The sequence below is a fragment of the Dipteris shenzhenensis genome, chromosome 10, assembly GCF_047967505.1.
Source record: "Dipteris shenzhenensis isolate YYH24624 ecotype China chromosome 10, Dip_SZ_1.0, whole genome shotgun sequence".
Taxonomy (NCBI): domain Eukaryota; kingdom Viridiplantae; phylum Streptophyta; class Polypodiopsida; order Gleicheniales; family Dipteridaceae; genus Dipteris; species Dipteris shenzhenensis.
In genome coordinates, this window is record NC_141605.1 from 21778671 (window position 1) to 21800241 (window position 21571).

General features: G+C 45.0%; 1 protein-coding gene across 1 annotated transcript in view; it reads right to left on the reverse strand.

Annotated features, from left to right (window-relative positions):
* LOC147897552 (uncharacterized) overlaps positions 1-21571 on the reverse strand; it is a 303051-nt gene that overhangs the window by 258959 nt on the left and 22521 nt on the right. The window contains exon 3 of the mRNA XM_087380043.1: positions 20007-20152. Coding sequence (XP_087236169.1) covers positions 20007-20152 — 146 coding nt within the window. The remainder of the gene's footprint in view (positions 1-20006; positions 20153-21571) is intronic.

Here is a 21571-nt window from a genome sequence, read left to right on the forward strand (position 1 = left end):
AAACACTTTCCGACTTCTCTAATTACCGCCCGATTGTCCTTGGTGCCCGAGCTCCACTCTCCGAGTGCTCGTGACACCTCCAACCTCTACTATCGGTGACTCTCCCTTAGCCATTTTGAGAGTCACTATGTGAGTGCTCCATTTAGCTAACCCATGGACTTCACCGACACATTTTTTGGGACATTCCTGCCTAGCGCTTCATCGACATCGTCATCAACTCGTAGGGATGTGCACACATGTGCATTAGCTACTTGGAGGACATCTCTTACTTCTAAGAGATCTATTTTTATTATTTCTACAGCTTGATGTATTTTGGGGTTCTCTGCCCTGGGTAGTCCCCCTAAAATGATATGTATTGAGTGTCTGGTTTTCATTGAGTCTAAAGGTCCTCGGGAGACTATGACACAAGGGGAAAAGGAGAGGGGGAAGAGAAGCATGTACATGATAAGAGGAGGAATGTTGAGATGTGACATCAAGGGAAGAGAACCATACTTTATTTGAAAGAATGGATGAGAGGGAAATATCAAAATACTAGCTAGGTGGCTTTACAAGAATGAGCGTGTCACATCAAGGAGTAGCCCCTTCCTTTTATAGCCAAAAGAGGGGGTCTCTCCACATTAATGTATCCTCCCACATGCATGGTGTGTGTGGAAGAGTCTCCCATGTGGGCTAGGTGGTTACGCACTCTCAATTGTGTGCGACAACCCTTTGCCTCAATTTTCCACATAAATCAAGCCCCATAGTGTTGGAATATGAATCCAAATTGAGTCTAAAATGAGTGTGAGATATCCCATAGACATTGTGACTTTCTAGAGTCTAGTGGCACACTATATAGTGTTGTACTTGTCTATTGTCTATTATATCAGTCAACATCAAGCTATCATTACATTGTGAGTATTTTGGTTATTGCCTTGCACTTGTACTTTCCTTCCTTTTCATTTTGCCTTTCATTATGCTTTCCATATTTCCATTCTGTTCCTAGCTAGCTACCATGTCTCTTCAAGAAGGAGAGAAGGAGGGAAGGAGAAGGCGAAGGAGTAGAGAGGAGGCGGGAGATAGGAGGAGGGAGTGGGCGACGGAAGAGGCCGTGGAGGCAGAGACGACGGGGGCGGAGCGGTCGGGGGGCACAGCGAGCGGAGGGGGAGGCAGCAGGGGTGGAGCACGACGGGGAAGGCGAAGGGCTGAAAAAGGAGGCGGACGGGGCCGAGCAACGGGGCAGCGAGGGAGTAGCGCGGCGGCGCAGCAACAACAGCTCCTCACTTGCATCTCGTATTCTCCGTTGGGCCTAACTTTTTGCACAATTATTGTTAGTCATGTCCTTAGTTTGCATCATGCTCCTTGCACAATCAAAAATGTTGTGGTTATTTCTTTCTACTACTACATTTTGTTGTTTCTAAGAAAGCAATCTTACTGAAGAGTCTGCCAGTTGAGCAATTTGGCGACACGGTGAAGATACTACGCTTAGATGATATGGACTTTCTAGACTATGTGGGTTTGTTACTTAGTGAGGAGAAACGTACTTGTGCATCCATCTATGATTCAAGAGCTTATTCGGCCACCGACAAGAAGAAGCGAACTGCTCATGATAGTCGCAAATGCTCTTACTGTGGTAAAGATGGTCACATAGAGAAGTTTTGCTATGCAAAGAAACGAGATGAAATTCTAAAGGTAGAGAATAGTAAAGACAAAGCACTGGCAGTTGATAGCAAGGAGGAAGCAACTGTGATGGTTGAAGATAATATTCTCAAGGATCAAGATTGCGCCTTCTGATGAACACATGCTCTTCGTGAGCGGTTGGATATCATGTTCTTTGTGAACAAGACCTACTTTAGCTCTTTGTGAGCTACTAGTTCTCTGTGAACGATATTTTTGAGACACATTTGTTGTGAGTGTATGCTTCTTTATGAGCATGTTATTTCGCCATCGTTGCTGTAGCTCTTTGTGAGCATTAGTAGTAGTCTCTATAGATGACAGTTATGTTTTCATGACTGGTTATTTTCTCCCTCGTTTCGGCTGAGGACGGGATTGTTGGGAATTGGTGATCATCCTCATGTGGTCAATCTTAGTGTAAGGCTGATTTCATGGATGTGGATAATTACAGGGTGGAGTTTGTGTGGCCACGTGGCGAGCTGACATGCCATAAGCTACGTAGAACATGCATGAAGTAAGCCGCCTTCACTTGTCTCTTCAAGTCGGTTCCATGAGATTCGACCTCTAAGAATTCAGGGGGGCTAGACGACTTCTGGCATACTCAAGAGGTTGGGCAACATTGATGGTTGGAGCCTTGCTGTTGGCAAGCACATGAAGAGGCGGTCTTCTAGAGCTCTTAGGTGTAGAAGTTTTTGTGGCCTTTGTGGCCGACAGATGTAGAAGTTTTTGTGAGGTTGCAACAAGCCCAAAAGAAATGCGCAACCAAAGAAATCTGAGAGGTTGTAGGTTCATTATGAGATGCTTTCTTTACATTTCATGTAATAGATTATCTTGTCTTCTCTCTGTGAGTTTATCTTGCATTAATTCAGCATCTTTGATTACCATCAAGCATGACTCCACAGAGTGTCATCGTATAATGAAGGATGAGTCTGAATCCTGTCCCTCGAAAAACACCGGAGGTCCAGTAAGAGACAACCATGCTACTGATCCCCAAGTCATGAAGAAGGGTGCGCTATGAAATATGCAAAGATTCCTAGATACACGCTTCAAGATCGTCCTCGCTTGTCTGCACTCCCAAAGGCAATGTTGAACTGACTCGACTACTGCGTGGCATCGAGGACAAGTAGGGTCAGCCCCAAACTTGGATCTCCACAGGTTCACTGCAATCCCTCCATGAATAGAAAGCCAAAAGAAGAGAGTGATCTTTCTATTTCTGAGGGATTTCCAAAGCCTCCAACAAAAGTTTTTCTGCACCTTTGCAAAAATATGAAAACTACCCAATGAAGAGCTCTGGAGGGCCTCCAACCTCTACTGCTAAGCTGAAATCTCCTGGCATTTCTAACTGTGTAGCGAAAGAAGGGATGCTCTTCTCTTGGTGCCCTTCATCAATCCATTCCCACTCCCCTGGGTCCTACTGCAATAACTTGATGAAAGAACCACCATATAACCAGAGTCTCCAAGACCCAAGTGCCAATAGAACAGGGTCGGGATCAAGATACCACTTTGAATCCATGCCCCACTCCATGTACTTTGCAATCCTAACAGGCTGGAAGGCAACCTCCAAAATAATATCATCTGAGGATCTGAGAAGTCTGCCTCAAGGGTCTCCTCATGTGCATCCCGCAAGGCAATGATCTGTAAAGGAACATCCGTCCCCGAAAAGGCTCCCAACCAAGTGGGCTCTTTGATTGGTAAGTCATCTATATCTATCCACTCTGCTGGTATGGCTGCTTCGATCTATTGCATCCTAACTGCACTCCCTCTGAGGTAGCCAACTGATAAGAGTCTCAGATCTTTTGGAAGCTTCTAAAAGCCTTCTAGACACCTACAGTGGAAGCAAGTCCCCACTCCCATCTAGACCACTGCAAATAATGTGACACGCCCAGTGATCTGCCATGCTCATCCAATATGGATTCATTCCACATAACTGGCTGCCTGTCTATTTCTTTGCGAGAGGAGGATGTAACTCTCCAAAGAGTCTCTGAAGCTGCCCCAAACTTTCAGAAAGGAAGCTAAGAGGGAGACCTAAGATGGTGAAACCGGCCTTCAATAAAGGGCAGTAAAACTAACAAAGTAACCAGTCAACACTGTTACATTAACAATTCAGCAAAAGTATTTGTAGCAGATTGGAAGCTAGAGTGCCCCTGCACCAAGACAAAGACACAGATTGGCCGCAAACCTTGGCGCCCCTTTCGGTATTTCTTTAATTAAGTGACAGGCCTTGAAATCCAGGCTACATAAAGAATACATTCCTTCTTACAACTGTGGCATTCCACGTCCCAGTGGGCATCCACATACCCTGCATAGCCTTTACTGTTCACTGCTCTCACCCCACTCCTGGCAGTAAGTCTCCATCCCTAGTCCAAGAAGCTTGCCCACAGCCCAGAACTGTTACTAGCAGCCCACTCAGCCACTCAATTCCCCACAGCTGTCACGAGTGCCCAATTAGTCATCCATCTACTCAAAGTAGGGAAAGAAAGCATACAAGAGCTTTCTCCACTGACTTGGACTGCCATGACCAATAGTCTCTCACCCTATGGGTCGCACATATCCTGATACAATAACTTGTTTCCCAAAAGAGATCTAGCATCACAACACAACAAACACTATGGCAGTCACACCTGTACCATCCCTCTCGGGGTTCCAGGGATACTTCCCATTCCAAGCATGGATTTTTCGACCCTTGCCTACTTAGCAACAATTAGGCTATACCAAAAAAGTGCCGTCTGCCTAGCAAGCACTACCTGCAAGTGATCCATCTCCTAGAGAAACAAAAAACATATTCCCACATGGAACATGTTACTTGCCAAAGCCAGCAAAAAGGATACACAATGAGTACCAACTCACACGCATTCAATGCTCTTCCCTCACTCAAGAGGCATTAGTTAACAACACATTAGCCCTGCGGGGCTCTGCTATCACAACCATGTGACCATAGGCATCCATTCTCAGTGCAAACACCAGCATTTAACCCGAGAGCATTTACTAGCAGCCCACACAAGGCCACACGCTCCCCAGACAATCACAAGTGTCCACTGACTCACTAGAATACCCAAACAATGGGTGAAAGTACAATTGAATTGCCCACGGTGCTCAAGAGCATGAACAACCTCTACAAGCATTCAATATAAACCGTCCTGCCAAGCAAGACCTTCCAAAACACAGCCCAATGCTCACGGGTAATCACTAGAGAGAATAAGTACAATGAAGACACCAACCAACAGCTCAACCAAGCTCATCCATGAGCTAATTGCACACCCACTAGGACCCGGAGCATGCCTTGTCAAGCTGAAATGTGCCTCCATTCAGGCACTCAGCCACACCCCATATTCAAAGGGCAAAAGAGTGGCTGTCATACAGACCATACAACCACGAAGCCAGCACTTAGGAATCAATGGCCATTAAGCAGCCTGAACCCCTGTACTTCTCGTGCACAAGCTGCCGTTCAGAACCGTACAGCCCACGTTGATCGTCCGTACGTACACGTATTGCCATAATTAATGATCCCGTACAAGTCGTAGCTGACCGTACAGCCTGTCATCAATGCTTCCGTATGGTTTGTACGTACCTGTACAACTTGCAATCAAAACACCGTACGAACTGTCCGTACAGCCCATACTCAGCAGCTCTCAAGATTCCGTACGTCACCGTACCAGCACCATTTAATGCACCGATTCCCCTTCCGTACCGTCGTACGGTTTGTATGCATTCTCTCCGTGCAGGCGCAACGTCCGTGACGCCTCCTTCCCTCCGTGATTCTGCCCCGCGCTCCTTTTTTCCGTCCAAATTTCTGCCCAAGGCCTTCCTTTCCAAAAGGGGGTTGCATGGGCTTGCCACGTGGCAGCCCATGCCTTGGGTTGCCCCCAAGGGCCTTCAATTGCCCCTAGGCCCCCTCTAGTGGGACATTTTTAAAAGCCCACCAATGACCAGCTTAAAAGCCTAAGGTACTTTGGGCCCCTCTTGGCCCTAGACCTTTCATTTGCCCCCAAGGAACAAATGCTAGGGGTTCTAGCACATCGAGTAACCCTTGACCTCACCCCTTGTTTTCCCAGGGTCCTACCCACATGCAGGCCAACATGCATGCGCTAGAAATCACACCCTTGTGACATACGAGATGAAGTAAAAATCCATCTGGAGTTGTCCATCCAATCTCCCCCGTGAGAAGGTGTACAAGACTGAATGTTGCGTAGGAAAAAGTCCTTCCAAGGCTCCTGTCCAGGCATCAAACCTCTCACTACGAATTTGCAAAGCAAGGCCATACACTGCAAATTTAGATCAATAATATTGAGACCTCCTTCCCCAGTAGGAAGAATGAGGGTCTCCCAAGCCACCTTGGCAACAACATCTGAGGTGCCATCTAACCCACTCCAAAGAAAGTTCCTGATAGGTCTCATGAGCTGAGATATACAACCTCCAAGCAATAGCCAATAATACCTAGTTAACAACCACTACTCTGGATGCAAGGTCAAGTTTGACGAAACTCCAAAAAAATAGTTTCCTCCTGATGCTCTCCAACACGGGAGCAAACTATTGTGCAGGAGAGATGCCCATCCCAACCTGGCATCCTAAGTACCTGACGGAAACACCCCTCTGAATCCATGTGAATCCTATGTTAATCCCCCAGTCTGGAGTGTCCTCATCACTAATCCAAAAGCCATTGGGTTTGTTTCAATTAATACGGGCCCCTGCTGTAGTGCAAAACAAATCCAAGGCTGTTTTGAAAGAGGTGAGTGTATGTGGTGTGGCATCCAAAAAAACAGCCGTATCATCTACCAACTCACTATCCAAAAGCTCATCCTCTTGCCTCGCCCTATAATATCAGCTTGAGCTCTAACGTAGTAGCTCATAGCTTAAGCCACAAAAGGGGGCTAAAGGGCATCCCTGACAGAACGATCTGGTAATCTGAAATCTGTCTCCCCTGACTCCACCAATAAGAACCTGGCTCCCCTGACTCCACCAATGAGAATCTGGCTATGGGCTGATATGTAGAGAGATGATACCCCTCTGATCCATGCATTTGTGAATCCAAAGCGAGAGAGGGTACCCTCTAGAAAACCCCAGTTTACTCTATCATAAGCTTTCTCAAAGTCCAAGAGTTAAATGGCAAGCCTATGGCCATTATGTATGGCCCATTCAGAAGCCTCCCAAAATGAGAAAATATTATCGAAGATGCTCGTTCCATGTACAAAACCGGTCTTCGTATCATGTATAAGATTTGGAAGAAAGGGTTGCAAACATAGGCGCTAAGATTTTGTACAAAGTGCCCAACAAAGTGATGGTCTCCACTACAATACTAAATTCCTGCAACCCCCTTTAGGATAAGATGAATGAGTCCCTCACTAAGTGATTCTGGCAGCTCACCCGAGTCCTTAACACCCTGCAGGGTTGAGGTAACGTGATCCCCAATATGATCCCAAAACGAAATAAAGAAAGAGGGTGTAAGGCCATCTGAACCAGGACACTTGCCCTTGTGAAGGGCAGAGAGATAACTCTATGTTGGTGAATGGTGCATCAAGTGAGACTATCATATCTCCAGTCAATCACCAACATAGGTAAACCTACAGGACGGTATCTGGGTGTGTCTGTAAAACTCTGTCTAAGTCAACAAGATGTGAAACGTTGTCCCTCCTGTTCGACCAAGAAAACAAGAGTGAATGCGGCTGAGTGTGAAAAGCATCATCATGCCAAGCATCTCTGCCACTGTACTGAAAAAGGAAGGCATCCCAGGCTGCTCTCTCTAGGGAATGTAAGCCACCTTCCATACCACCTCTTTTGTCTGTGGGCATTTCAACAATATTGAAATCACCCCCAATGATCAAAGACTTTGCAATGCCTGACCAAGAAATCAGCTCCTTCCAAAAAAGGACACTATCCCCTCTTGAATTGGGGGCATAAGGTTTAAGAAACCAACCTTATGTCCACTGATCAAAAGAATGACACAGTAAGCTCTAGAGGGAACTATGATCCCATGTCCAATCACCAAGGGCAGCATAGAAGAAGAAACAGAAATATAAGTACCTCTCGTGGTGCCCAAGGCAGGTGACCAAAAAGTATGCACTGAAAGAAGCTTACCCGACTTGGCACAATCCTTGACTTCTAGTTTGTGTTCCTAAATCATGAGGACATCACACCTGGATGAAGTTGGTTACGAATCAGTTGCCTACGGCGGTGGCGGTGAGGTAAACCTCCAAGGCCCTGAATGTTCCAACTGACAATCCTCATTGACAAGAGGAAGAGGCCGGATGAAAAACTCTACCCGATCTGGTAGAGAAGATATCCCTCTCCTGGGAAAAGTTCCTCCTATCAAGAGAAGGGAAGTCAACTGGAGAAAGTACTCCCACACCTGTAGAGGGGGAAGCTCTATCCATGGTGCTTTGAATGAAGTGCTCCCCAAGGATAGAGGGTACAAACTACTCTTCTAAATCAAACTCTACCATGTCTGCCAGAACTGCAAAGGAATTCCTGAAGGATGCTCCTGGCATAGGTGTGCGGAGGATCCCTGCAAATGAAGGAGTAGAATCAGTAATCCCCTTGCCTTTGTCAAGAGGTATAAAAGTAGGAACAAGAGGGAAGCTGATGGATCTCTGCCAAAATAGCAGCATTCGCCTTGATTACAACACGAGCTTTAGCAAAGGCTTGCTCCCTAGAAGAGAGCTTCTTCACATGAACATCTGTAGAGATAGGAGCAACCTCATCCGCACAAGGAACTAAAACATGTATATCTCATCATTCATGCATGTGGGTCCGTGGTGCCATAAGTAGCCTGCAAATGTGGAACTGGCTCAACAACTCTGACTAGCACCCAACGGGGTATGACTGGAACAGGATGTGCTGAAGGTCCCGTGCGTGCTGTCGAAGGTCCAGGTTGAGAGACTATAGCCGACAGTCCTGGGCGAGAGGTGGAAGGTCCAGTAGCACGAGAAGTGGTAGGATGTGAGGTAGAGCGTGAAGTAGGTCCGACCAAGGTGGTGCTAAGAGACACAACACCCGTGGACCTTTTAGGCCTTTTCCTTTTTTCCTTCCTTGGGCAATCTTTGGAAAAAAGCCCAGGGGTCCTACAAATCCTACACTAATCCTGTCCCCCAGCGATCTCAACTCTCGGCCTGAAGAAGGAGCCATCTGGGTGTTGGAGCATGATGTGGTCATCCGAAAGGTTAGGGTCAGTGATAATAGGGTCACTGATAATGACCCTAACACGTGGTACCCCATCTGATCTGACTGCCTCTGCTGCCAAAGAAGGAATCCCAGGAAGGGGGGGGATCTTGGTGACCATCCCGAAAGCGAGTCCAATGGAAGATAAGAGTTGATGGTACACCTGTGAGGGAGGCCGGGGAATCTGAGGAAGAGTGAAAATGTCCGGCCATCATCCTCCACAGGATCAAAGACCAACGGGAAAGGTGTCAAGAAGATCCTCCTGGAGCTAAGTGCCAAAGGACTGGCCTGAAGCACTCTACCTCCTGCATTCGGGGGATAAAAAACAATCTGAAAGAAACCTCGACTAAGTAGACAAACATCCGTGAGGTGCCCTCCTGCGAGGTCTCCAGGTAAAGCGGCAAGCATCTAGTCCCTAGCCTATAATCTGGAAGGGTGGTACCCATGCATGCAAGCAAAGAGCGAAGTTGAGCTCTCCTACTCTGTATCTTTTCTGAGCTGCTGCTGCAGCTCGTCTTTCGAGAATGTGATGGTTTTCGTGGGCCAGTGGGAGCGGGCAATGATTGGCTGAAGGCTGAGCCATCGCCAATCGAGATGGTAAGGCCGACTCAAACACATCAGTAGTAACTTCACCAGTGTGGCCTCTGCACGGGGTGTTGCCTCATCAGCCTCTCCACCGTATGTCTCCATGATACCCACATTTAGTACTGCTCCATCAAGAGGCCCTTCAGCTTTGGCACCCACTTCATCCTCTGGGGTCGGTATGGTGGTTCTCATTCTTGGAGAAAAAGCTAGACTTATTGAGTTACTCAACAAGGTCCATGTGAAGACTCAAAAGTTCAAAGGTCACCTCCATGAGGATGTGGAAGCTCATGTGAGGAAATTTCTCACGGCATGCAAAGCCAAAGGTGTGGAGAATGAGCATGCCTTCTTGCACATCTTTCCGTCGTCATTGGAGAAAGCATCTCTGAGATGTACTCGGATGAGGGTCTTGGTGGCGAAGATGTCTGTGCCACCTAATGATGCTGTCATGAAGGGGTGGTTTTTGAAAGCATTAACCCTGCCATTGCTATAAGGCTGGTTGACAAACTCCCTGAACATGCCTCACTATGAGACTTCCTGAAGGAAGCAGTCAAGATGGAACGGTCGTACTTAAGTTTTGGCTCATCGTCAACTTTGATCACCCAGCTCCCCAGAGAGGAGGGCTCATCTGCATGGCAACAACTCAAGGAGGAGCTAGAAGAAACCAAAGAAGGTCTGAAGGATAGAACAAAGGTGGATGGCCAGCCATCCTTTGAGGCCCATATTAGAAGTGGTCTTTGGTGCACAGAATGTGAAGATTGTGGGAGAGAGGGAAGGAGTCTCACTTGCGGCTTTCTCACATGCACAATGGGGGAATACACACAAAGGTGGAGGCTGAAAACAGTTTTCCTCTTCTTAGTTGTGTAAGCCAAAAGAACTCAAGTACAAAGAAATAGAAGAATCCTATATGTGGGTCTCAAACCAAACTCAACTAACTAAGGTGGCATACTAACTGAGCCACGAACTAGTGTAGATAAGGATAGCTGTCATCCAGCTGTTATTCGTGAGCGGTGTACCAACCGCATCTCCAGCTAACAAGTCGGTGACATAAATACACAACGGTCACCCTGGCATATCGCGAGTGGAGCTCGATATCTCAACACTCCCCCTCGAGCTCAATCCCAATTCCTGCACACCAAGCAGGTCTCTGAACTTGCGCAGCTTCTCTGTGCCCAATGATTTCGTGAAGATGTCAGCTACCTGATCCTCTGTGCTGACATAAACTAGATCAATAAGACCTAGTAAAACCTTCTCCCGCACATAGTGATAATGCACCTCAATGTGCTTTGTTCTGGCATGAAAGACTGGGTTCTTTGCCAAGTGTATGCTGCTCATGTTGTCACAATAAATGACAGCTGGCCCATCTGTAGACTGATGCATATCATAGAGTAGCTTATGCAACCAAGCTACCTTACATGCAGCCATTGCTGCACCCCTGTACTCAGCCTCTGTGCTCGACAAGGCAACTGTAGGCTGTTTCTTGCTGCTCCAAGTGACTGCAGCACTCCCAAAAGAGAACACATACCCACTGGTAGATCGTCTATCAGAAATACTACCAGCCCAATCAGCATCAGTGTATCCATGCAACTGTATCTGAACCCTAGCCTCATAAAATAGTCCATACTGCAATGTGGACTTCACATACCTGAGTATGCGTCTAGCCGCATCCAAATGCGGTTTCCTTGGAGCCTGCATAAACTGACTTACCAACCCAACAGCATAGCTCAAATCTGGCCTGGTAATAGTCATGTAAATCAAACTTCCTACTATGCGTCTGTACATAGTAGGGTCCTCCAGAAGCTCACCTGCATCTGCGCTCAGCTTCACATTCTGCTCCAAAGGAACTGAAATAGGCTTACAGCCTGTCATCCCATATTTGGACAGCATGTCCAATCCATACTGCCTCTGCAAGAGCTGTATCCCACTTGGTGATCTAATCACCTCAATGCCCAAGAAATAACGCAGCTCTCCCAAATCCTTCATCTCAAACTTCTGCCTCAATAGCATTTTCACATGAAGGATATCTTCATCACTATCACCTGTGATGATCAAATCATCAACATAAATGACCAGCAGCATAATCCCTTTCTCTGTTTTTCTCACATAGAGTGAGAAATCTGCCTTGGAAATCTGAAAGCCAATAGCGACAAGATACTGTCCTATCTTGTCAGACCATGCTCTAGGTGCTTGCTTCAAGCCATACAAGGCTTTCTTCAACCTGCAAACAAACTCAGGATGAATAGCATGAACATAACCTGCTGGCTGCTCCATAAAGACCTCTTCTTGCAAATCACCATGCAAGAAGGCATTCTTTACATCCATCTGATGTAAAGACCATCCCTTTGATGCAACCATAGCAATGGCTGCTCTTACGGTTGCCATCTTTGCAACCGGGCTGAAAGTTTCTTCATAATCAATGCCATATGTCTGTGCATACCCCTTGACAACTAATCTTGCCTTGTATCTATTCACAGAACCATCTGCATTGTGCTTGATCTTATAAACCCACTTACAGCCAATTGCATTCTTGCCTTTAGGCAAAGGCACCGATTCCCATGTAGCATTAGCATCCAAGGCATCCATTTCTTCATCCATGGCTTTCTCCCATTTTTCATTTCCCATGGCTTGCTCAAAAGAAGTGGGTTCTGGTTCCTGTATCACTTTAACCATATAGGCATAGTGAATGGCTGTAAATCCATCATATTTCAGCCTATCCACAGGATACCTAACCCTGGTAGACCTGCGCAAAATAGGCTCACTTCCAGGTGCTCTCAAAACATCCCTAGTCTTCCTTACTCCAGGTTGTAACAACAGAAGGAATACCCAACTCATCATCAATGCTCTGTTCTGAGCCACTGGATTCACCATCCACACAAGAGTGACCTGCATTCACATCAAACATGGGCTGATCTACCTTCTCTTTTCCTTTTCGTGATACCTGTGTACCACTATCTGCATTGCTTTGAGGAGATTCTCTTGATCTCAATCTACCTGTCCATGGCGAAGTATGTGAACCACTGCTAGAGGACACTGCAGGTCCACTGATATTTTGTGATTGCTGCTGTGAATTTTGTGCAGCATTACCATTTTGTGCATCTACATCAATCATCACATTTACTGGTTTATACCAGCTGCTCATCTCATAAAAAACAACATCTCTGCTCACTGTGAACTTTCGTGTAGAAGGGTTATAGCATCTATACCCTTTCTGCTGCAGAGAATAACCAATAAAGATGCACTTCTCAGCTTTTGGATCCAACTTGGACCTCAACTCATCTGGCACATGGACATAGGCAATGCAACAAAAAATCTTCAAATGAGAAATATATGGTTTCCTACCAGTATACATCTCCTCTGGCGTCATGCCATGTATTGCTGCAGTGGGAGTCCTGTTCATTATATAGACTGCTGTAGCAACTGCTTCAGCCCAATAATAATCTGGTAGATCTTTTTCATTTAGCATAGCCCGAGATACCTCTCCAATATGCCTATTTTTTCATTCTGCAATTCCATTTTGCTGTGGGGTATGACTGCATGAATATTGCTGCTTTATACCATGCTCCTGCAAGAACCTTGCAAACTCATTTGAGAGGTACTCTCCCCCTCCATCTGACCTTAGGCATTTTATTTGCAGGCCTGTTTCTTTTTCAACCATAGCTTTGAAAGCTTTGAAGTGCCCAAACACTTCACTTTTCTTTTTCATAAAATACACCCACAGTTTTCTGCTGAGGTCATCAATAACTGTGACAAAATAGTGACAGCCTCCAATAGATGCAGCTTTTGTAGTCCACACATCAGAGTGGATTAATTCCAATGGCTTTTTACTCTCTTGAACATGCCTAGGAAAAGGTTTCCTTGCCTGTTTCCCAAATTGACAGGCTTCACAACCTTGTGCATTACTGCAACCTTGAATTTTGGCAATCCTGCAACAATATTTTGGGCTTGCATTGATTTAAGTCGGTGTATATTAACATGACCAATGCGTTTGTGCCAGATATCAATATCTGCAACTACACTGGTCCCATGTGCAAACATTGCTGCACTCAATTCAAGCATGTCTGCATCCAACGTAAACATCCTGCCCTTCTTCTTTCCTTTTGCTATCAAGCGACCATTATTTTTCATATCCTCAACAAAGCATCCATGAGGATTAAATCTGACCTGCAAGCCCTGCTCAACCATCTGACCAACAGAAACCAGGTTCTTGGTGATGTTCGGGACATGAAATACATCAGACAAGTATTTCTTTTTCCCATCCTGCATAGACAAAGGAATTTTGCCAATCTGCACAATAGGATGTGCAGTATCATCACCAGTCTCCACAAATCCTGGCTTTTCCATTTTCCTTGCATCTTGCATCCATTCTGCATGATTTGTCATGTGGTTTGACGCACCTAAGTCAACATACCACACATCATTTTGTTCTTCTGCACTTGTCACAGAATTGGTCATATGCTGCACCATAAATAGATGCTCATTTTTGTCATCACCCTGCCTGCTAGAAGATGCATAATTGCCTTGCTGCAATTTTCCATTCATAATGTCATTCTGCTTTTTGTAGCAGTCCTTAGCCATATGACCCATTTTGCCACAATAGTAGCATTCAACATTGCTGTTTGCATTTTGGCTTCTCTGCCATCCACCACGGCCTCTTTGGCTCCCCCTGCCTCTAGAGTTACCACGTCCTCCTGCATAGGACTGGTTTTCTTGCGTTTGCTGCATATTCTGATTTCTACCACGGCCTGCAGATCATCGGCGTCCTCTACCTCTGCCTCTACCTCTGCCAGCATTTGAGTAGAAGACAGTTTCTTTTGAAGTTCCTGCTGAAGAAGATGCACCCCCATTTCTCTGCTCTTCAGAAATTAGAAGAGCAATCAGCTCCTCAAAATCAGGAAATTTTTCACGGACGGCAATGGATGTCCGGAACTGTGCATAGTCCTTTCCTAGACCATTCAAGGTCACAGAAACCAAATCGTCATCATCCACTGGCGACCCAATGGAAGCAAGTGCATTTGCAATTTTCTTCACTTTCATGTGGTAGTCATTTATGCTCAAATTTTCTCTCTGCACATTGTGCAACTCCTGTTTGAGTTGCATTTTCCTGGCTTGCGTATTTGTGCTATACATTTTTGCCAAAGTATCCCATGCCTACTTTGGCGTATTTGCATCCTGAATATGCACAATCATGGAGTCCGAAATACTGATAGACAGCCAGTACATAACTTTCCTGGCTCTCTCATGCCAACCTTTGAATGCCTGCATTTCCTGTTGACTGGGAACATTAGGAAGAAGAGGTTCTTCTTCATTTCCTGTAATGAACTCCCAATAGCCTTTTCCCATCAAGAAATTCGTCATTCTAAACTTCCATGCCTGGAAGTTGTTCTTGTCAAGCTTTTCAGTGACAATCTGTGAAAGGGAATCAGATGCCATTGCAAAACACTGCAAAATATTCTGTCACTGCAAAAAACACAGCTTTTGCCTCACACGGGCAGAACTGCAAAACTGACGAAAGTGGTATTTCACCACACAGTCACTTCCTAGTGACAATTTTGCATCAACAGGCAACAAGCATGAATCTGCAACTCCCAATATCTCTGCACAAAGGCATACGATGCAATTTCTGCGGCAACTTTTCACCGACCCGCAGAACAGTGGTCGCACAGCAAAAACAGGGCCTTTTTCTGAGTGCCTGCGGATAACTTCCATCTCCAAAACGGTCCCCGAAATGGCCTCGAATCAGAAATGGCCCCGAAATGGCCCCGCAGCATATACTGCGCTCTCGCCACACCGCGAAGGGCGACTCAATCTGAAACAGTGTACTCCTGCACTTCTGGCTGTGCTACCTGCAGAGATTTGCTCCCAAACTCGAAATAGGAAAGCAACACTGGTCCTCTTACCAGGACACCACGAACTTGGGAGAGAGGGAAGGAGTCTCACTTGCGGCTTTCTCACATGCACAATGGGGGAATACACACAAAGGTGGAGGCTGAAAACAGTTTTCCTCTTCTTAGTTGTGTAAGCCAAAAGAACTCAAGTACAAAGAAATAGAAGAACCCTATATGTGGGTCTCAAACCAAACTCAACTAACTAAGGTGGCATACTAACTGAGCCACGAACTAGTGTAGATAAGGATAGCTGTCATCCAGCTATTATTCGTGAGCGGTGTACCAACCGCATCTCCAGCTAACAAGTCGGTGACATAAATACACAATGGTCACCCTGGCATATCGCGAGTGGAGCTCGATATCTCAACACAGAATGCAAGGGTTCTAGCCATGGTCAATGGGAGTGTCCCTCTAAGCATAAGGTACCTACTTCTACCTCATTTTGTACATTTTGTGAGATCCATGGACATGATTCCTCTGAGTGTAGGTACCTCAAAGTATTCTTCAGGGGAACTCCTAGTTGCTATAGTCAATAAAGCCGCACCAATAACTCCTAGCCTAGCACTCGTACCTCCTACTCCTCCTCTTGGAAAAGCATCTGATCCACCTTATCCTCCTATCATTCCACCTCCATTACTTCCTAATCCCCCTTTGCTCCAAGCTCCTATCCCAAATCCGGTTGGGGCCCCATATTTCTATCCTCAACCTTACTATGCACCGTACCAACCACCTATGTCAGAAGGTGGATATGGACCCCTTATCAAAGTGATCGACACTGAGGTGGACGTGGAGGTTCAGGCAAAGGTACCAACTTTTGAAGACCCATCAAGTGTTACAAATGTGGAGAATACGGCCACTACCAAGATGATTGTACACAACCGTTCAGGGGACCCTCTTGTACACAGTGCAGCACAACGACCACTACACTAGAGATTGTCCCAATGGAAGAGTAGAACCAACTTCTCAAGTCAATATGGTTGATGTAGTAGTAGAGGGGGAGGGAAAAACCCCCCATTTGATCGGTGCATTATTGGGAGCGGTGACAAGGTCACAAACAACAGGTGACGAATGTAAGGATGACTCAGAGTCAACACTGGAGGCCTCATCAACTAGTACCACAAGTGTATCCCCACCAAAGTCATTCCCTCCCTTCAAGGTACATAGTATGCTGAGGAATAGACCACCCTTGCTTTCTCCTAATAGTGGATCAGAAACAATTACGAAGGACACATAGGCATCAAGGTTTGCCACTAGCTCTAGAAGTGCCTCATCTTCCGGTGATCACTCTGCCTTTAAGGTACTAGGAGGTAGTTAAGAGTGTCACCAGAGATCTTCAACCCAGTTCTGAGGATGAAGGTAGCACACCTCATTTCCTTCATGCAAGTCCAGAACAATGAGGTCTGCAACGAAGTGACAACCCTAGGACAGCACAGGGAGAATGAGGCACAAGCAAGTCCATCCACTTTTTCCCCGAGCAACACACTCAACAAAGAGAAGGAGATACGGGTAAGACCTAATAGTGCCTAAGAAAAGGGGAAGCGGGTGATGGAAGAGACACCATAGGAGACCATGACTCACAATTCAGAGGTACATCCTCACCCTCGTGTGAGCTTCGACCCTCGGCCCGAACCTTGGAGGATGAGGTCACAAAAGGCTACTACTAGTGTCCATCCTTGCTCCTTGTTTGAAGATCTTATGTATTTCAAGCCCAACATCACCCTAAAACAACTTTGTTTGTTGTCTCCCTAGATCAAGCATTAGACCATTGCATTTATCAATCGCATGCCAGGAGGTTGACATAAGGGATTCATTCAGGGTGAGCCCACACCAGAGACAATACCGGTTCAACATGGGTGGACACCAGATCACTGCTCTGTCTACGCTACCCTCACGTGTGAACAAAGTACCAAGCTCACGATGGATATTAATGGGTAGAGCTGAGGGATTTCTAGATAGTGGGCCAGCCGTGAACATCATGCCAAAAGGTACAGAGGCATCGGAAGGGTTCGAGAGCTTGACCTACTTGTTGGATCGAGATGACCAAGAAGAGGAGGAAGCTGTCATCTTGGATTGGATGGGAGTCCTGGGCTCCTTAGCAATCAACATGGTTGAACTATGCCAACAAGTAGATTCTGAGGAAAATCTTGGCACTTCAAGTAGGGTATCAAAAGTAAACCAGGCTGCATGTGCACAGGGTCTCGCTGAACTAGTTTACGAACGGATGCCTTTTGGTCTCTGCAATAGTCCGCACATGTATCAGAGAATGGTGACTAGAGGTACTAGACAAGGTGGTGGTGAGAGCAGGGATATGCCTTAGAGACAGGGCGACATGGTAATGGAGGCTGAGGGTATGAATTATTCATGTCAAACCGAGAACAAAGCTAGTACTACAGTGGGGACACCAATGATCGTATCAAGGACAATGATGGTACTACAGTGAACACTGATGGTAATACGGTGGCAGACATTGATGACATTGGTCAAGTGAATGCTTATGGTACTATAGCATACAATGATGGTAATACTGCATACAATGATGGTATTGCGTAGGACACCAATGGTACTAGATTGTACAATAATGGTACTACAGGAGTACAATGATGGGAATACAAAGGACAATAGCAGTATTGGAGAAGACACTAATGGTAATGGTGCTTTAGTAGACACTGACACAGACATGGCTGCGGATCACCACCAGGAGCTTGATGTCTTGGGGAGACACAGGGTGCACGCCGGATATGGAGATGAGGACATGGCTGACCTTACTCTACTTGACCTTTACTTATCCGAGGTAGATCACCCATCCATTGTAGACCTTCCTGGAACCACTTATGATGTGGAAGGATTACATTACAGGGGAATTCTTAGACAGGCATCGAGGCATCGAACACCTACCGCTCTACATCTCAACCAGTGCAAGAGAACACACCAGTTGCTTTTCCACCAGAGGTCAACCAAAATAGTGACTCACATGCATACATTCATTTTTACAATTCTTGTAGCAATGCCTGGACGTAAAGATTGTTGGACTTCTACAATTATCTTAGCCATGTATGTCTCTATCACACTATTAGGGGGCACTAGCCAGTCTATCATATTCCATGGTAGAAGATCTTGTTTCCTCAACACACCGTGACTGTTTGCTTTTTCCAACAATTCATAAAAATGGTCATAGAAGAAGATACCTATCTGCGCTAATTGAGTTAAAGATCTACCTTGATATTCTAATTCTCCTATTGCTTATGCAAGACATCAAAGAATCCCAAAATGCACTCCACCGACTACCATTATTCATATGATGATGGATATAGATCTGAAAGCCAAAACACGTTTTAGTTTACAGAGAAAGTAGCACTGTTCAAAACTACTATTCCGAAACTAAAAGGGTTAAAAACTCACAAGTGGACTTGTGCCGTGAAAGATAATCTGGATAATCATGCAGCACAAGTTCATTGTGCATATATACATGCTCGGCTAGTATTTCCTTAATACCTTTCTTACCATCTATTGTTCTGAAATCTTTGACCTTGCCTTTCCAAGAGGCCATAAATATATTATTTAGCAATGGTTTTTCCTCCTTGTTGGTTGCATTAGCATCAAACTTCCTTTCGACACAACCAAGTTTTGCCAGTGACCATCTGCATTCACCCTATTGGAAAACTCTATAGATGATATGCATGTTGTAGGTCATTGAGAAACAACTCTCACCTCTATGTCTCGGTCTTCTACATTCTGAGTTACACATTACTTTGCATTGGGATGCCTTGGGTTGCCTATTGCCATGGATGATTTGTGAAAAAGAACCAAACTTGCAAGTGGGTGAAATGCAATTGAGAGAACTGGGAGGAAAAGTAGGAATGCACACAACAATGCCTGTTTAGGCAAGAAAGACACCCTATTGTGCCTATTACCATAGATGGAAAGTGGAATAAGGAGAACTGGGAGGAAAAATAGGTCCAATCCTAGACTCAAGAAAGCACATTTGAATCTTTGATTTGTACAAAATGTCATACAAGGCTGAGGGTAACATACTCCATAATCATGTCCCGAAAAACAATGAAAAACGAGGGTGTCAACCCATCTAATCCTAAGCATTTAACCCTTTTGAGGGGCAAGAAGTGAAGTCTTGAATTCCAAATGGATGAAAGATGCATCAAGTGAGACTCTATATCTCATTTCACCAATGGTACACCATGCCAAACTCTACGTCTAGCATCGGCGGCTCTAGTAGACATGTCAAGATTAGATTTGCTGAAAGAAGGGAGGCATAAAAATAAATAGCTATGCATAAGATGGCATCATGATATGACTCTAAAACCCCAGCAAAGTCAATAAGCTAAGATACACTTTATGTACCATGTCTTGGGCAAAGAGTAGAGAAGAAGTGTTTATTGACTCTTCCTCCCTTTTGAGTAAAATGACTCCCATGCAGGAAAAGGCATGATCTGCTCTTTGATCTAAAAGAATCTTTTGTTGAGTGCTTGCTGCAGCAAGGTGCTCATCCAAGCATCCGTAGGCCACTTCTGCTCTTCCCTCTACAGGGCTGCTAACTGCTGCTGTCGTAGTTCAACCTCTCGTACTTTTGAAAGTATAGATATTGTGAAGGGAACTCACTCTTTATCATTAATTTAAATCTTTGTTTCTTGAACAAAATGCACTATTAGTATTGCAAAAAAGAAGCACACATATCAGAATATAAGGACTCTCATATGTGATTGCACTAATCAAATTTCATACCTTATCAGAAGAGCCAACCAACTGATTAAGAGGGATGCAATGATGGTGCAGGGATACATGTAAGCTGTCTTATACCATCCACTCTGCTCTCCTGATGTATAAAAGTACCCACCATAAAAAATCCAAGTTCTGTCTAGGCCATTTCCCTGTAAACACAAAGATCAATACCCTAAAGCAAGGTTATCCACAAAATTCCACAGATCTAATGTATTCTAAAAGGTACATGTTAAAGTCACATGGAGACAGAGTGAAAGAGGCAGAGAGATGGGGACAATGCGGAGGCAAATGCTAAAGCTAATTGATGGTGGTAGCAAGGTACAAGGCTCGTTTTATATGCAGAGAATGCCTTGTCTTTCCCATGCGCACACACAACACTTGTGATGCTAGTGAGTAGAATCTCACTAACATCTTAGTTGATGTAATACAAATCAAATCAAATCTATTCTACTCCCAAAGGTCAAGTGACCCTTCAAGCTCACACAAGACAAACACAACCCCATTCACATTGACATTAGAGCTAGAACCCTATTCATAGTGAAGTCTCCGAAATACTCAACAAGCCGCCCCTCAGAGTGAAGGGTGGTGAGACCCATGGTAAAAATGTAGCCAATCTCCAACTCCATTGTAATTCTTCAAAGAGGCAGTCTCACTGTGTGCACCTCATGCAATAGCTATCCCCTGACTTAGTTTATGACCAACCACGGAGACCATTACTATATCAAATGCCCCGACTCCTAACTAGGATACATAATTTCTCTCGGAGTCTTCTATAGGATGAAGGATTCCATGCAAAAGACACGAATACAATCATTTTAGGGGGGCTGCCCAGGGCAAAGAATCTTATTGAAAAATTTCAAGAAAAAAAAAACTAGAAAGACAAATTGTGTTGCAGCATGGACCTTTTCCCAAATTCGTTAGCAATCATGTATGAAAAACATGAAAAAACTGAAGGAACATAGTGGTAGGGAGAGAAGCAAGCTAACACTAGGAACGGAAAGGAAAGATAGCAAACATAATGAGGAGTACTCACGTGTAGACCAAAGTAGCTTGAGTTTGAGTGATTTGACAAGTGACAAGTACAATGCCTTTATAGGATAGGCACACATATACGAATGAATTGAGTGATTTGACAAGTGACAAGTACAATGCCTTTATAAGATAGGCACACACACACACTAAGTAACGAATGTATATGGGATAACTCCCAATATGACACATGGCACTCCTAGACACCTAGCACTATAAAACTCACACTAGGACTCACTAGAACTACCAAAACTGACTCAACTTGACTCCATTTCCGAACACACCAAAACCTACTCAACCTGACTCCATTTCCTAACAAAAACTACATGAGTATCTCTAAAATAACTTTTCCATGAAAGTAACTTCTATAAAGTATGGAAGAAATGAACAAGAGCCAAGAACTCAAGATACATCTTGCTGATCATTAAAAACAAGTGGTAAAGTACCACAAAAAATACCTAAGGATATGCAAATCTTGAAAAAACCAAGATGTGGTTGATAGGGCCACGCCATGTCTATAAGAGAATCACAAAAGAAAG